Source organism: Orcinus orca, chromosome 9 (assembly GCF_937001465.1).
Source record: "Orcinus orca chromosome 9, mOrcOrc1.1, whole genome shotgun sequence".
In the NCBI taxonomy this organism is placed as follows: domain Eukaryota; kingdom Metazoa; phylum Chordata; class Mammalia; order Artiodactyla; family Delphinidae; genus Orcinus; species Orcinus orca.
In genome coordinates this window covers 75,537,993-75,556,535 of record NC_064567.1, presented here as the reverse complement: position 1 = coordinate 75,556,535, position 18,543 = coordinate 75,537,993, and the positions used below count along the sequence as shown (strand labels likewise).

The 18,543-nt window shown below is 36.1% G+C and overlaps 2 protein-coding genes across 9 annotated transcripts in view; one reads left to right on the top strand and one right to left on the bottom strand.

The window, feature by feature from the left end:
- RUNDC3B (RUN domain containing 3B) overlaps nt 1-16,615 on the top strand; it is a 147,844-nt gene extending 131,229 nt beyond the window's left edge. For 4 of the 8 annotated variants that reach the window (XM_049714905.1, XM_049714906.1, XM_049714904.1 and 1 more), the window contains 2 exons: nt 3,916-4,025; nt 14,142-16,615. In XM_049714905.1, coding sequence (XP_049570862.1) covers nt 3,916-4,025; nt 14,142-14,186 — 155 coding nt within the window. In that variant the 3' untranslated portion in view covers nt 14,187-16,615. The remainder of the gene's footprint in view (nt 1-3,915; nt 4,026-14,141) is intronic. The other 4 variants (XM_004263428.2, XM_004263426.3, XM_004263429.4 and 1 more) reach the window with 1 other exon arrangement.
- The window catches only part of SLC25A40 (solute carrier family 25 member 40), a 65,082-nt gene continuing 56,616 nt past the window's right edge, over nt 10,078-18,543 (bottom strand). Inside the window, exon 12 of the mRNA XM_033440274.2 lies at nt 10,078-10,369. Coding sequence (XP_033296165.1) covers nt 10,314-10,369 — 56 coding nt within the window. The 3' untranslated portion in view covers nt 10,078-10,313. The remainder of the gene's footprint in view (nt 10,370-18,543) is intronic.

Below are 18,543 nucleotides of genomic sequence, written 5' to 3'. Positions count from 1 at the left end.
CAGAATCTACTATACGCCCCCCTTAAAATTCTCCAGTCGCGCTCAGTGACAATCAGAATAAAATCCAAACTGCTTATCTTGGATGGCTTCCTTCATAATCTTGTCCTTACCAGCTTCTGCCTCATATCATACCATTCTTTTGTTTGTTCTCTACACCACAGCAAACTGACCTCCAAACTGTTCTTCCAAGCTGGTTTCTGCCTCAGCTATCTTTACACTTGCTTTTCCCACTGCCCTGAAACTACTTTCTTAAGGTCTTTGCATGGTAACTTCTTTATCAGGTCTCTGTACAAATATCAGCTCTTTAAAGTAGTTGGGTTTTTTTTGTTTTTGTTTTTGTGGTACACAGGCGTCTCACTGTTGTGGCCTCTCCCGTTGCGGAGCACAGGCTCCGGACGCGCAGGCTCAGCGGGCATGGCTCACGGGCCCAGCCGCTCCACGGCATGTGGGATCTTCCCAGACTGGGGCACGAACCCGTGTCCCCTGCATCGGCAGGTGGACTCTCAACCACCGCGCCACCAGGGCAGCCCTAAAGTAGTTTTCATTGGCCGCCACACCTTAATTAACCACCCACGTCAATGCCCACCCCATCCCAGGCACCTTACCATATTGCCATACATTATATTATGAGTCTTGTCTATAACTCCCCACTAAAATAGAAGCTTCATGAGGGTAGGGTGTCTTATCCATATTTTCGCCAGCATATTATTAGAGTCTGACACATAACAGACAACCGTTAAATATTTGTTGATGGAATAAGTATATAATGAATAACTGTCATAGAATATGAGGAACAAGTTACAGGTAGTATAAAGTAAAAATTCAATTAACCAGAAGTCTCAGGCAATGGGAAAATTGTGATAAGATGAATTCTGCTTCCTTTAAGATGGTTGTTGAAATGTTCTCAAAGGACCTTAATCTGTTTTACGAGCTTAGTAAATAGTGTATATTGACTACAGATAAATCTTTTTTTGATGATGTGGATCATAAAAATAGCATATTAGAGTGTCTTAGTGGCACTAATAAAAATGGGAAAGAGTAAACTGATTGTCATTATTTAGAATATGTATGTTTAAAAAAACTAATCCATACTGTGAGTGGATTTCTTTGTGATGACTTTTCATATAAAAATACATTTATTTAGGATTTTAATCTAATTTCTAATTATATGCATTTTAATATCAATAAGACAAGATTAATAATGAATATTTTTATACTATAAAAACAAATGTGGGACTTCCCTGGCAGTCCATTGGTTTAGACTCCACGCTTCCACTGCAGGGGGCACAGGTTCAATCCTTGGTCGGGGAGCTAAGATCCTGCATGCCGCCTGTCATGGCCAAAAATAATAAAATTTGTTTAGAATAAACAAAGGTATGGAGGAGGAGGGAGGGATGAATGGGTGGAACATACAGAATTTTTAGGGCCATGAAATGGCTCTGTATGATACTAAAATGGGGGACACATGTCATTGTACATTTGTACAGCTCACAGAATATACAACGTTAAGAGTGAACCCTAATAGGGACTCTGGGTGATAATTTTGTGTTCATGTAGGTTCATCCATTGTAACAAATGGACACTCTAATGGGGGTGTTAATAACAGGGGAGACTATGCATGTGTGGGAGTAAGAGGTATATGAATACTCTCTGTACCTTCATGCTCAGTTTCTTTGTGAACCTAACTACCCTAAAAAATAAAGTATATATACATATACATATATATATATATATAAAGTACTGGCTTTAACAATTCAAGCTGGTTCTTCAAAAAGGTAAACAACACTGATAAACCTTCAGCCAGACTCATCAAGAAAAAAAGGAAGAGGCCCAAATCAGTAAAAATCAGAACTGAAAAAGAAGTTACAACTGACATCACAGAAATACAAAGGATCATGATAGATTACTATGAACAACTGTATGCCAGTAAAATGGATGACCAAGAAAAAATGGACAAATTCCTAAATGCACAGTCTGCCAAGACTGAACCAGGAAGAAATAGAAAATAGATGAATTACCAGTAATGAAATTGAATCAGTAATTTTAAAACTCCCAACAAACAAAAGTCCAGGACCAGATGGATTCACAGGTGAGTTGTACCAAACATTTAGAGAAGAGTTAACACGTATCCTTCTGAAACCATTCCAGAAAACTGCAGAGGAAGGAACACTTTTGAACTTACTCTATGAGGCCAGCATCATCCTGCTGCCAAAACCAAAGATATCACAAAAAAAGAAAATTACAGGTCCATATCCCTGTTGAACATAGTTGCAAAAATCCTCAACAAAATACTAGCAAACCAAATCCAACAATCCATTAAAAGGATCATACACCATGGTCAAGTTGGATTTATCCCAGGGATGCAAGGATTTTTCAGTATCCACAAATCAATCAGTATGATACACCACGTTAACAAAATGAAGAATAAAAACCATATGATAATAGATACAGAAGAATTTTTTTTATAAAATTCGATATCCATTTCTAACAAAAACTCTCCAGAAAGCAGGCATAGTGGTAACATACCTCAACATAATAAAGGCCATATATGACAAACCTGCAGCTAACATCATACTCAGGGTGAAAAGCTGAAAGCATTTCCTCTAAGATCAGGAACAAGGCAAGGATGCCCACTCTCACCACTTTTTTTTTGGCTGCGTTGGGTCTTCGTTGCTGTTGTGGGCTTTCTCTAGTTGCATTGAGCAGGGGCTACTCTTCGTTGCGGTGCTTGGGCTTCTCATTACAGTGGCTTCTCTTGCTGTGGAGCATGGGCTCTGGGCACACGGGCTTCAGTAGTTGTGGTGCGCGGGCTCAGTAGTTAGGGCGCATGGGCTTAGTTGCTCCGAGGCATGTGAGATCTTCCCCGACCAGGGATCAAACCTGTGTCCCCTGCATTGGCAGGCGGATTCTTAACCACTGCACCACCAGGGAAGTCCTCTAGAAATTTACCTTGAAGATATATACTTAAGTAGTACAACTGTGTATGCACAAGGTTATTCTGCCCACTTAGTATTCGTTCACATTCTGTACTTTTCCCCGATTATCACTTTAAGGAATTTTTCTAGCTACCTCCTTTTTAAAATTTAACTTTTTATTTTGAGATAATTATAGATTCACATGCAGTTTTAATAAATAATACAGGGAGATCCATGTACCCTTCACCCAGTTTGCCTCAGGGGCAACATCTTACAAAACTGTAGAACAGTATCACATCCATGGAACTGACAGTACAATCCACTGATTTCACACAGATTTACATGTACTCAGTAGTGTGTATGTTTTTAGTTCTGTGTAGTTTTACCACATGTGTAGGTCCATGTATACCCCACCATAGTCAAGACATGGACAGTTCCATCACTACAAGGATCCCTTGGGCTGCCTTTTTATAACCATACCCACCTCCTTCCCAGCCTTGCCCTATCTCTGCCCCTTCCCTAACCCATGGCAAGCACTAATCTGTTTCCTATTACTGTAATTCTGTCATGAAATTATGAAGAATATTATATAATGAAATCACGAAGAGTGCTGAATAAGTCAGATAGTATATGGACTGTTTGGATTGGATTTTTTTACTCAGCATAATTCGCCTGAGATCTTTCCAAGTTGTTATGTGTATATTCATTCCTTTTTTATTGCTAAGAATATTCCATGGTATGGATGTACTATATCATTTTTGTTTTGTTTCTGAACCAGTCACTGAGGAACATTTTGGTTGGTTTACATTTGAGGGCTGTGAAGCTGCAACTATTGGCTGAATGTCTGTGTCCCCCTAGATTCATATGTTGAAATCAAATCTCTAGTGTGATAGTATTAGAATGTGGGCTTTGGGTGGTGATTAGGTATGAGGGTGGAGGCATCATGAATGGGATTAGTGCCCTTAAAAAGAGGCCCCAGAGAGCTCCTTTACCCCTTCAGTCATGTTAGGACACAGTGAGAAGACTGCTGTCTGTGAACCAGGAAATGGACTATCACCGGACAGTGAATCTGCAGGCACCTTGATCTTGGATCTCCCAGTCTCCAGAACCGTGAGAGATAAATTTCTATTGTTTATAAGCCACCCGATTTATGATATTTCTGTTATAGCAGCCCAAAGGGACTAGGCTGCTATGAACATTTGTTTATAGGTTTTTGTGTGAACTTAAGTCTTCATTTTTCTGGGATAAATACCTTAGGAGTACCGTTGCTAGGTTGTGTGGTAGTTGCATGTTTAGGTTTTTAAGAACCTGCCAAAATATTTTTCAGAGTGACTGTACCATTTTGCATTCCCACCAGCAGTATATGAGTGATCCAGTTTCTCCACATCTTTAGGTGTTGTCACAATTATTTATTTATTTATTTATTTATTTATTTATTTTGCGGTACGCGGGCCTCTCACTGCTGTGGCCTCTCCCGTTGCGGAGCACAGGCTCCGGACGCGCAGGCTCAGCGGCCATGGCTTACAGGCCGAGCCGCTCTGCAGCATGTGGGACCTTCCCAGACCGGGGCACGAACCCGCGTCCCCTGCATCGGCAGGCGGACTCTCAACCACTGCGCCACCAGGGAAGCCCACAATTTTTTATTTTAACCATTGTGATAGGTATGCAGTAATATCTCACCATGGTTTTAATTTGCATTTCCCTGATGTCAAATTATGTTCTTCATCTTTTCACGTGCTTATTTGCCATCTGTATCGTCTGGTGAAATACCTCTTCGTGTCTTTAACCTGTTCTCTAATTGAATTAATCTTTTTTTAACTGTTGAGTTTTCAGAGTTCAATAGATAATTCTAAAATTGAATCACTCAAACTTGATGGGTAAAACTATACATTTTTTCATGCTCTCGCAACATAGGTTACTCTTTCAAAAAATATTAACTCTTGAGGAAAAAAATTTTATTGGAAGGTCAGCATTTCTTTTCCTGGCCTTTTCTTATATTGCATTCCAGTAAAAATAAAATGAAACTTTTAAATTAAAAGACATTCATGACATCATCCCAATTTTATAATATTATGTATACCTACTTTTCTGTTTGAGTGTAAGCTGGATGGTAAGTTCATTAAAATTTCTTTTGTGCTTTGCTGCACTGATTAAATTTTTATAATGAACATGTCATTTTTACAAACATAATAGATGTGTTTTCCCTTCTGAAAACAAACACGAAGTCAAATACATCAAATGTATTCGAAGTGGTTAATTTAATGCTAGAACTGTAAATGATTGTTACTTTTACATATTTTACACATTTTTAGTTAAAAGTGTTATTAACATCTTCGTTTGAAAAGTCTTAAGAAATAGAGATTTGATACTTACTACTTGAAAAAAAGAAATTTATCCTTGTACTCTAAAACTTGGTTCAAGTAGAAAAACCTTTTATGCCTTTATATAGTACCTTACATTCCTCAACGCTATATTTTAATGAATGGTATAGTAAAAAAGGTATAAAATAAAAAGCAATTCTATATTCCTACTGATTATTAAAAGAATTTCAAAAAATGTCATAAGTTAAAATGCACCATAATTGTTGATAGGAAGGGTGAGAAGTTGTCATTTTTCTCAGGAAGCATGTATTAAGCCTTTCTTATGTGACAAGTATTACGCTAGAAACTACTAGCAGATACCATATTTCATCAAATCTAATCAGATGCCTTAGGTTTTAAGATACACTCATTTTATGTACCACCAAAAAAAAAAAAAAAAGAAGAAGGGGGGGTGGGGAGGAAGGAATATGCCAACAATTAAACTATAACACATTGTCTCCTTATCCTGTAGCACTTTTGTTTATCTTAAAAGATCTTTTAGACTTTTAAAGAACTGTTTTATTATAATTCTCATAACATAAAATTCACCATTTTATAAAATAAAATTCACCAGTTTAAAGTGTACAGTTCAGTGGTGTCTAACATATTCACAGTGTTGTGTATCCCTCACCACTGTCTAATTCCAGAACATTGCCAGTAAAGAAACCCTGTTGTACCTATTAGCGTTCAGTCCCAGTTCCTCCCTCCCCCTCCCTTTGGGTAGCTACTAATCTACTTTCTGTCTCTTTGGATTTGTCTGTTCCAGACATTTCATAAAATGAAATCATACAATGTGTAGCACTTGTTTTTGGTCTGGCTTCTTTGGCTTAGCATAGTATTTTCACAGTTCTTCCATGTTGCAGCATTTATCAGTGCTTCATTCCCTTTTATGGCCAGATAACATTCCATTGCACGGATATACCACAGTTTGTCCATTCATCAGCTGGACATTTGGATTGTTTCCACTTTAGGGCTTTTATGAATACTGCTGCTATGAACATTCATGTACAAGTTTTTGTGTGAACTGTAGTTTTATTTCTCTTGGGTATATAACTAGGAACCGAATTGGCTGGATCATATGTTTAACCTTTTGAGGAACTGCCAAACTATTTTTTGAAGTGATGATATGTACCATTTTATAATCCCACCAGCAATTAGGGTTTGTTTCTCTATACCCACAGCAACACTTATTATTGTCTGTCTTTTAATACAGCCATCCTAGTAGGTGTGAAGTGGAATTCCATGGTTTTGATTTGCATTGCCCTAGTGAATAATAATGTTGAACATCTTCTCATGGGCTTATTGGCCATTTGTATATCACCTTCAGAGAAATGTCTGCTCAGATCCTTTGACCATTTGAAGATTGCGTTGTTTGTCTTTTTATTGTTGAGTTGTGATACTTCTTTGTGTATATTCTGGATGGTAGACCTTTATCAGATACACGAATTGCAAATATTTTCTCCCATTCTGAGGCATGTGTTTTCACTTTCTTGCTAGTGTTCTTTGACTCACAAAGTTGTAAGTTTTGACGAAGCCCTATTTATCTAGTTTTTCTTTTGGTTGCTTGTGCTTTTGGTGTCACATCTAAGAAACTGTTGCCCAATCCAAGGTCATACAGGTTTATTATACATGTTTCCTTTTAAGAGTTTTATGGTTTTAGACCTTACATTTAGGCCTGTGATCCATTTTGAGTTAATTTTTTGTATATGGTGTGAACTGAGGTTCCAATTTCATTCTTTTGCATGTGGATATTGAGTTGTCCCTGGACCATTTGTTGAAAAGACTATTCTTTCCCTCACTGAATGGTCCTAGAACTCTTGTTGAAATCCATTACCCCTATATGTATGGGTTTATTTCTGGATTTTCATTTCTATTCTCTTGGTCTGTGTGTCTGTGACAGTGCCACATTAACCTTGCTCCATACCACACTGTCTTAATTACTGTAGCTTTGTAGTAAGTTTTGAAATCAGGACATGTGAGTCCTACAACTTTGTTCTTTTCCAAGGTTGTTTCAGGTATTTGGGGTCCTTTGCCTTTCCATATGATTTGAGAATCAACTTGTCATTTCTGAAAAAAAGGCAGTTAGAATTTTGACGGGGATTACATTAAATTTGTAGATCAATTTGGGAAACATTGCCATCTTAACAATATTGTCTTCCAGTCCACAGAAATAAGGGATGTTTTTCCATTTATTTTGACCTCGAGTTTTTTTCAACACTATTTTGTAGTTATCAGTGTACAACTCTTGCATACTTCTGGTTAAATTTATTCCTAAGTATTTTATTCTTTTGGTGCTATTGTAAATGGAAATGTTTCTTGATTTTATTTTCTGATTGTTCATTGCTTCTTTTAGACTTTAAGCATAGGTTTTAAAAATTAATTTCACTCCTCTGTAGCTGTAGAAGGGAAAATAAAAGTGAATTGAGTTGTCAAGAACTTCTTCATGTTCAGAGCCCATCTATTCTGAACCATTTCTTAATCAAAATTGTCAGTAGCTATGTCTTTCCTCACAGTATCATCCTCTGTTCCAACAGTGAACCATTTCCTAAAATAGTACTCCACTGCTGTAGGGATTTTCTTTCAAATTATCAACAAGTATCCTGCACATTTTTAATGCAGACACTTTCCTGTTTGCCTTAGTTTCATTTTCTTCCTCAGTTAGATCAGATGCTTCTGAAAGTTAAACAGTGTCTCTTCAAAGACCATAGGAATTCCATGATAAACTGATGTTTGACATTTTAACAGAAATCCTGCATGATTCATGAATCAGTCACATCAGTTGCCTATGCTTCAAAATTTTTTATCTGTTCTGAGGGGTTTCTTCTGCCTTCAGTTACATGCCTGGCATGTGAATGAGCAGTTCTTTTGCATATGTCACGAAGCTTCATCAACTTCCCTGGTTTTTCTCTTTATTACAGATTTCTTTTTTTCACAAGCACTTTTATGCTGTTTTACAAGAAATTATGAATTGCACTGATTCCTGTAATGAGTATTTGTTTTACTGATATGAAACTTATATCCTGCTGTCTGTTTTCATGCTTTTCTATGAACAAACTCTTAATTTTAAGGGCAAATTATACTACAATGTTTTTGAAGGCGTTTTAAGCGACATATAAACACAACTAACTCAAGGTGATATCAGTACGAATACCTGTGACCAAGTTCATGTACGTTCATGCAAAAACAACTATGTCACAGCTCCCTCTTGGCTAGCTACAACCACAACACACATTGGTTCTAATGTTTTGAAATTCTATTGCATAAAATGATGACCACCCATTTTCTTGACTGTTGATCTAAAAAAAGGTAACGTCGTCCTTGCACAACAGTTTAATGTAACATTTTCTCTATATTTATGGGTGTATGATAGTGGCTAAGTAATCTCTTTAGGCATTCCTTAAAATTAGGATATGTATTTACCTCCTCTTCATTTCTTCATTGACCCCTTTCCTCCCTACTCCAGACTTCTCTTCCTTATTATAATGTTGATGATCTCACCATTCACTTATCGCTTCTCATAATCTACTGAATCATTCATGGCTCCTCCCACCTACATTTTGCCTTCACCAACTCCTACCAGTTTAACTTTCTGAAGATCTCTGCACGTTTTCCATTCTGTGTCCTTTCTACTGCTAACGTGGTTCAGGTAGCTGCCATAGCCTTCTTACTGGTTTCACTATATCCATTTTATTTCCCTCAAAGTCATGTTTCACAGAGTCCTCATGTATTTAAAATACAAACTAAGCATGTAATTCCCTTATGTAAAAGTCTTCAGTGGCTCACTTCCGTCTAAGAGTACGATGAAGAATGTAGTCTCTGAATTTGAAGACTTGATTTCAAGTCACAACACAGATGTATTGTTATGATTACAACAAGATCCTTTCCAGGCTCCATAACATCACCTCTCAAGTCTTCTGTGGCCTTTGTCTATTCTTCTAGTCTCATTTCTTGCTTGTAGCTCCCTGTACCTTGGGTGCTGATTCTTCCCTCTCTGCCTTTGTTCATGTTGTTCCTCTGCAGAGCCTTGTCTGATTTTTGCCTCCTTGGGCATGAACGTCCACTAGGGTTCAGTTTAATGGTCACTTTTTCCCTGAAACTTCCCTAATTACCCCCCAACCCATACCTTCTGATTTGGTTTGGACACTTGTCCTTTGAGCTTCCATAATACCCTTTACTTATTATTCTTACACTTACTGCATTTGATTATAATTTTCTGTTTGTATTTATTTCTATCATATACTAAGTTCCCTATGGGCAGGAAGTGGGTTTGATCACTTCAGGATAGAGGACACATAGAGAATACCCAGTAAATTGGGCTGAATGAATGACTTCTCATTTAATGATGTTTGTATTATTACCATCTGAAGACTTGTACAGTCCAGACTCCATATCAAGACATTTAAAACAAAACTGATCTTTCTTGGTATAAAACAAACATCCATTTTCTGCTCCTGATGACTAACTTATTTCTGCTAGGAACTACCACTCTCCCAGCCGTCTGGGCTAGAAAGTTTCATTGACCCTGACAAGTTCTTTCCTCCCCATATCAGTAAATTGCTTTTAAAATATCACTATTAACTCACATTTTAACATGCTTGTTATTTTTAATCGACTGTAGTAATTTTACATGCATTTAGGTCTATGCATATATATATACACATACATTAGCTGCTGTTGACATTGCAACAATATTGAAGAACATTTTGGAATAATCACCTGTCATCCTCTACCTTAATACAGTTTTGCTTATTTCCTTTTATAAGCGTAGTTGCATAGCTGCAGTCACAATGAACATAACCATTTTGGATCCTTATGCACCTTTTTAAAATTTTTTATTTTTAAATGAAGTGTTGGAATGAAGCTTCTTTTGGGGTTCCTTGAGGGCACCACACTACCCTGAAGGCTCCATAGCATCCGTATTTTCAGAGGTCAGCTGTCGGTCTTGGAAGGCTGGCATCTGTAGATCTCCCCATGCTTTCCTTGCTATGCCACTCAGCTCTGCTGTATGGTTTATTTCCTTAAGGCATAGCTGAGGACTTCATGTACCTTGCCTTCTTTCCCCACTCCAACTTTTTGTTTTGGGTAATTTCAAACCTGCAGAAAAAGTGAAAGAAAAGGAGAATGAACACCTATATATGCTTTACCTAGATTTGCCAGTCGTTAACATGTTACCACACTGCTTTATCTTGCCCGTGTGGGCACATGCTCCCTCCGTTTACTCGTGTATCTGTGTTTTCTGTTTTGCTCAACCATCTGAAAGTAAATTGCAGAGACCATGACACTTTAAATACATCAGCATGTATCTCCTAGGGATAAGGATGTTTTCTTACAAAGCCACACCATTATGACCTCAGGAATTTTTTTTTTTTTTGCCTTTTTTAAATTTATTTATTTTTATTTTTGCTGTGCTGGGTCTTCGTTTCTGTGCGAGGGCTTTCTCTAGTTGTGGCAAGCGAGGGCCACTCTTCATCGTGGTGCGCGGGCCTCTCACTGTCGCAGCCTCTCTTGTTGTGGAGCACAGGCTCCAGACGCGCAGGCTCAGTAGTTGTGGCTCACGGGCCCAGCTGCTCCGCGGCATGTGGGATCCTCCCAGACCAGGGCTCGAACCCATGTCCCCTGCATTAGCAGGCAGATTCTCAACCGCTGCGCCACCAGGGAAGCCCTAGGAAATTTAACCTTAGTACAATATTACCTGATAAGTATTGAATGTTATGATTTCTCCACTTTTCCAGTAATATCCTAGCTTTTTTTTTTTTAGGTCCAGTCCAATCAAGGATCCCACAATGCATTTAGTTTTCAATCTCTTTGGTGTCCTTTCATCTAGCAGAGCAATCCCCAACTTTTCTTTTTCTCTCACTTGACATTTATATATTTTAGGCACCCAAGCCAGTTGTTTTGTTAAATGCCTGACAATTTAGATTTCTCTGATTGTTCATTGCTATCATATTCAGGTTAAACATATTTGGCAAGAATACAACATGAATAATGGATCTTTTTCACTATGTCTCATCAGGAGGTCACTGTCCTTTTTGGACACTGAGAGACCCTTATGAAAAAGATGGCCCCTATGTCCTTTTGACATCCTGGTAGTCTGTCACAGCTTCCTTGCTCTGTGTAAAACAAGATGATCTGAGTTACTTCAGTATATTTCATGCCCATACCCAGGATCAGCTATTTCTCCAAGAAGTCCTGTTTCCTTACACTAGAAAATGATGTTAGAGAACATAATCTGGGCCATAGGGGTGCCTGTTGTGACTGAATTGGTCATTGTTTCTAACCCTCTTCACTAGACAGTTAGGAATTTTTTTAAAGAAAAATGTACCTTAAATTTATCTTATTTTGTAATTCACACATAAGAGTCCAGGTTTCCATGTACTTGATTTTGTATTTTTATATCTTATGATAAAATATTGGCTCCTAATTTATAGAAACATAATGACTTATTTGCTTTTTTCTATTATATGTTTTAATTTCAAGCTAATAGTATCTATATTACTAAAATAGGGTAAGTTAAAATAGCTTAAGATTTGTTTTTAATTATTTTATCTTGAGAATATATCCCAGAGTCAAAGTACTATGTTTAAACTTCACCTCAACTCTGTTCACTTCTACTTTTGTAAGTAACCATTTTTATTTTTAAATTATCTTTCTATTGATCTTTAAAACATATGGAAATTTAAATAAATTCATATTCCTTTTTAAGATAAAAGGTAACATACTATGCACTATTTCGCACTTTTCTTTTTCCACTAAATAGTACATTCTGGAAATCACGACACAGCAGTAGAGATCTTTCTCGTTCTCTTCTACAGCTGCATATTACTCCACTGTGTAACTATGTTAGACATTTAGGTTTAGTCTTTTGCAATTACTGTGTTATAATCTTTATATTTGAGAAATATGTGTAACCTAAGTATATACTCTCAAAGAACTGACAACAGGATTCAAACAGATACTTGTGTGCCAGTGTTTACATCAGCATTATTTCCAGTAGTCAAAAGGTGGAAGCAACCCAAATGTCCATACAGGTGAATGGAGAAGCAAAATGTAGTATGTACATACAATGGAATATTACTCAGCCATAGAAAAGGGATGAAGTTCTGATACATACAACACGGATGAACCTTAAAAAACATTATGCTGAGTGAAATAAGCCAGACACAAAAGGGCAAATGCTGTATGATTCCACTTATAAGAATAAATCTAGGATGGGCAAATTCACAGACAGAAAGTAGATTAGAGGTTTCCAGAGACTGAGGGGAAGGGGAGAATGTAGAGTTACTGTTTAAAGAGGGCAGGGATTTTTTGTTTGGGCTGATGAAAATTTTTGGAAATGGTTGGTGATGGTTGCACAATACCATGAATGTAATTAATGCCATTGAATTGTACACTTAAAATGATGGAAATGGTAAATTGTACGTGACATATATATTTACAATAAAGAAAATAGTTATATATACTTACATATATATATGTAATTAGTAGTAAATCTCTTTAAAACATTACAGGTCAGTAATGAATTAGAAATTTGGGAGAGACTATCCAAAGCAGTTGAGTTCCTGGAGCATTTAGCAGGAACTCTAGAGCTCATTTTGGCCTGAAATAGGTCTCTAAACTTAGACATTAAAAGGGTTCTTGAAACATCTATATCTTTTGATCCTGACATAAGATGATAAAACATTTGAAACCTGAATGTGACAATTACTCTTATCTTTTCCTAACCCGTTGTATTTTCCTGTATTTTTTAGTCAGCAAAACTATGAAGTTAATGTTGTCATCTTTTGGTACCTGTTCTCATTTTACAAAGGAAAGAATAGGCTCAGAGAAGATGCCTTTCCCCAGGGCACATAGCTGTAAAGAACAGAGGAGTTCTTTCGTGTCCCAGTGCAGTTCTTACTGAATTATCATTAATTACATAATTATTTAATGAGTGTCTACTGTGTGCTAGCACTGGGAATATAATAATGAACACAACAAATTCCATGTCCTTTCTGAGTCTATAGTTTAATAAAGGAGAGAGCCCCACAGTTATCATACAGTATGACAAAGTGGGTTAAAGTATTAATACGACAACTATGAGAACAGTGCAGAGGGACTGTTTGAAACAATGTGTAATATTCAGAAACATCTGATATCTGGTTCAGTTTATACTTCTATAACCACGTGAGTAAAACCTAAGCTTTCCATCTTCTTTGGAAAACCGCTGGTTTTCAAAGACCTTATTAGCCTTTCACAGCCTCAGACCAGCCACTTATCGCTGGTACTTGCACACTGTGGGTTGAAACTTACTCAGCTCTGGAAAGAACTTGTTTTCCCCGGCTGCGGAAACAGATCTGCTATTCCTTCTTCTTGGGCCTACTGAAGTCCAGCACTGTGTAACAATACTCCTGATGCAGAGTAGGTGCTGAATAAACGTTTATTCAGTAAGTGAATAAAAACTTCCCAGATCAAGCCCTCCAACTGAATTGAAGCAATTCTGCTTCTGCTGTATTACGTTACCTACGTACGGATTTCCTGGTATTCCTGTGGCCTGAGCACTGGTATTGTTACTTTAATTTTTTGTTATTCTTTTCTAATTGAATATGATCATATTCTCCAAAACAAGGTAAACTTTCTTGTTCCAAAATATCTCAAACTTCCATATCTAGAACTTTTACAAGAAGCACAAATATTCCCTCTGTAATGTTTTATAAGGGTACCATTGAAACTACTCAAAGATCAAACATGTTAACATATAGGTGTTTGATTTTATAGTTAGATGTTTGTACTGTTTTGTAGAGTATGTAAGGTTTTAATGGTTTTAGGATCTTTTTGGTATTATGCTTCAAGGGAAATTAAATATTTGTTATTTTATCCTAATTTTCAGGTAAAGAAGATACTCCCTCATTACTTGGTCTCTGTGGGTCTCTAACATCAGTGGCAAGTTACAAATCTCTAACAAGCCTAAAATCTAATGACTACCTTGCAAGTCCTACAACAGAGATGACAAGTCCAGGTCTAACTCCATCCTGAAAAATTTTATGTAAAAGCCAAAAGTTTTTATGTTGCAAATGTTCTATTTATGTAAGTTTGACTGCTGGGAAAACATCTGGAATTTTATATTGCTCTGGCACATGTCTGGAATTCTGTCGCTTATATTAGAGAATTCAGTCCACTCCATGTAAACTTCTAAGTGAAAACAAAATGACTCTGACACTTTTCATTTTAAAATTCCTATATTTGTCACTGAGGAAGTTTAAAAATGAATAGGCTTAAAAAAAACTTTCAGAGATCCTCTAAGTTAATCATCCATGGCAAATTGTACACATTTATTATTGAGCTGATTTTCATATATTTAAACGTGTCATAATTGCCAGAGACCGAGTTCAAGGTTTTATTCTAGAGACTTAAGCTAAGTATTTTCTTTTGCTCTTTTATTCAGTGATTAAATTTTCTAAGAATGAGTTACTTCATTTTTCATGAATTTCTTCCCAAGTTCTGATATTGAAATGCCTTGTCTTTAAAGTGAAGAGAAAGGTTCTTAGCTGCAGTTTCACAGTGGCTTATTCAGTTTTTCTTTATCATTTGGCATCAACCTAACATTCCACTTAACATTTTATAAATTTTGTAGGATGTGTCGTTAGGCAGTTACTAAAGTTGTTAGGGTCACAGGGAAAGTGTTTCACAGTATTTTAGACCATTAAGGTAAAGTGAATACATTTTTTGTTTTTCCAAGATTTTCTTAAAAGTTTATCAATTTCAAAATTGATCAAATTTATGTCTCATAAACTGGAAACATTTAAAAATGTAGAGCAGATTTTGAAAAAGTATTTTATCAGGAAAGAGTTCAAGTTCATTTAAGATCTGAGAAGCTTTTAAAGTTAAGGATCAGTAGGCTAATCACCATACTTAACAATGTGTCTGACATCCAGTGCTGTTTTCTGCCTCGTATGCAAGAATGAATTGTGTCATACATGCTTTACAGCTTCTGTCATTAATCATACCATAATCTCATTTTAAAATTGATGTTAATGTTAAAAGTTACTCCACTTCTACAGGTAAAAAATTAGTTTTTTTTTAAAAAGCCATGAGCCGGCTTTTAAATTTTTGCAAATTTTGGAACTGTACATTTGTCCCTAAAAATTCCACCATGTTGAAAGAGAAAATGTATGAAGTATATTTTCTGTAGTAAGTGATATGAGGAAAACATGATCAGCTGTGCCAAAGAAGTTTTTATACATTGTTTACATGAAGAGGCTACTACAGTACTTATTGGGGACTTCATATGCCATTTTTATTTGTTAACAAAACACTACATTCAAACTTAGTAACTTTGACATATAGAATGTTCCTCCTAAAATATTTGATTGAGAGGAGACAAGAAGCACTTGTTACAGTCATTCTTTGTATTAGAAATGTGGGAGTGTGGTGGTTCTCTGAAATATTTAGAGCGTTACGCTCATCATTTGGAATTTAAGATAATAAATAGTAACAAGGCTAGTCTTATATGTAAGACCATTCAAACAGTGTCATTTCAGGGACAAAGAAGCCCTGAAATCCCTTAAAATAAATTATCTTAGATGTACCAGAACATATTCAGAGCTTTATTCCTTTAGCTTGAGGCTTTAGTACTTGCAGTAATGCAAATATTGAGAAATGGTACCTTTCTTCTTAATTCTGTACACATTATTGTGAGTGAGAGGTATCTAAAGCAATCTGTAATCAGCCTGGGGGAACAGAAGGAAGGTTTAAATGGGGACAGTGGAAACCTTGGGAGGAGGGAATGAGAATGGTTAAGGAGGGGAACTTCAAAAATTTTAGGCTAGCCTTAAGCACTATTGCTGCTTTCCTAACAGCTATCAGAATGTTTAAATGCTTTCATTCATGGTCCACTCTCAAATGTCATTTATTATCCTTCAGTAATTAAAAAAAAAATCATTGTTAAATTTTTTCCATACATTTTTATAATATAGAAACACAAGGTTCCATAATTGATCAAGTTTTTCAGATTTGCCTAATGTGTATAATAACTTGTGCATCTTAACATGCTGCTAAATGCAGATTTAAACATGACATCTGAGGATAATGACTTTTTCTCCTTTCTTGGAGCTCTTGGTATAAAATTCATCTGCTAATGTGACTTCAGGTTTCTACACAGTTCATTCCACACTAGTTATAGAGGTAGTTTGTTAATGTTTGCATGAGGTATGTCTCAATCTTTAATTTTAGGTGGTAGTGTTTCTTGTTCACACACCCTCCCCTATATAGAATGCTAAACTATATGCTACTATTTCCATGTGTATTTTGTTGCCTTGATGTACGACACTTGTTGCATGTATATTAAACATTTTGTACCATGCAGTAGCAGTCTTATTTTTTTCCTTGACAAAAAGTTACTTTATTCAAGATGTACAGTGAACTTTCGTTTCAACAAATGTGCTAAGTGTATATCAACACCTAAAATACTAATATGAAAATGGTTTTGGAGAAATCCTCATTTTGTATCAAATTAAATACGTTTTATTTTTTTTTTAAATGACATGATATGCTTTAAAGCTGACAACATCTTTTGAAGTGGTACAGTACAGTAGTGGTTTTGGCAGTGTTCTGATTTTATTATGTAACAACCATGTTTGTTTTCTCACCTGTAAAATGGAAACATCACCATCTTCTCAGCACCTGCCTGATGGCATCAGGATGTCAACATTAAATAAAATCATATGTATAAGTTGTTAAACGGTAAGTACCAAATACAGACTACTATTAATTATGATTGACAGACACCTTAAAAATCCAAGTAGACTCAGCTGGTTTTTATTTAAGTCATCTTTATTAGATTTACATACAAGTTTTCAAGTGGTTAAAAATGTTTCTCAAATTTACAACTTACGTAAATTCTTTGTTAAATTTCCTGCTGTTGGTTACAGTTTCTAGTTTTGATAAACTAATACATTGGATTACCTTGGAAATGTCACATGACTGCTTTGAACATCAGGGCTCCTTATTTTTTTTAAACTAGTCCACTTTGCTCTTCTGTAAGCAAAGCACCTTGTATTTTGCTTTAGCATTTGTTTTTTTTCACTGATAGAAGATAAAATTATACCAATGTCACAGTGGTATGTTTTAAAAATATATTTTAATCCAAACCAAAACTTTTGTTTTTAAATAGATCACCTTATTATAAGTCCTATTTTTCATACTGCCAGTTATTTTTCTAAAACCCAACTAAAACCAAAGTTTCATTACACAGCACTTGGCCTTAACACGTGACACATTCTAGTGTTTTCTGTTCTATAGCTGTGCTAAACTGTGCTACCCTATTTTCTTTCAGTTAAAAGAAAATACTGGTCTTGGGGGAAAAACAAAACAGAACACAACTGTAACTTCTAAAGCTGTGCCAAAAATACTTACTTGGCTCCCTGTTGCTTCTTGTTCCTCTTTTGGCAGACAAGGCCCCTTGGACTCCATCTCCAATCTTATCTCCTACCTCGTGGCCTATATACTCTCTGCTCAAGCCACTGGCGCTAAATACCACTGCCTGATTGAAGACTCCCAGCCTCCAGGTATGTTTAATTGGATCGCATGTCCTAATCTTAGAAGCATTTCCTGACCAGTCCCTCCACCACAGGCTGAGGGGAGAATTCTTCAGCTTTTCCATCACTCCTTTTGTATACTTGTAGCAATCACAGCTGAAACCTGAAGGCCAGTGAGAGTATCTGAAATGTCATCTTATCTCCAGTGCTTTTTATACTGCCTACCACATAAAAGGTCTCAGTAAGTGCTGAATGATAGATTAAAATGTAACAGCAGTAATTTATTTTTAAAAGTTCATTTTGGAAAAAAATTTTAAAGTGATACACTAAACTTTCCCACATCCCTGTAATTTGTGCCCCAGAAAAAAAGAGGTTAGGATTTAAAGTAGTCAAATGTGGCTAAATAAGCATAGTGAATAGTCTTCCTAGAAATAAAAGAAAATTTTACTTTAATTCTATATTGCTTTTTTTAAAAGTCAAACGTGTATTATATGAAAGGTAGCAAACATGTAATACTTGCATAAGACATTTTTCTTAAAAGATTTAAATGTGTAGGTTAGAAATTAACATTAACAGAATGAAACTGTTTCCTTTCAGAAACATTACCAAGGACACAATTTGTAACCAAATGCTTTTCAGTTGCTACTGTTAATGCTTCTGGACCACTTAAGTATAGAGAAAGCTTCAGTTCAGCCTTCATTTCATTCAGATACATTGCATGTAATGTATGTTAGAAAAACTGTAGGGAATTAGATT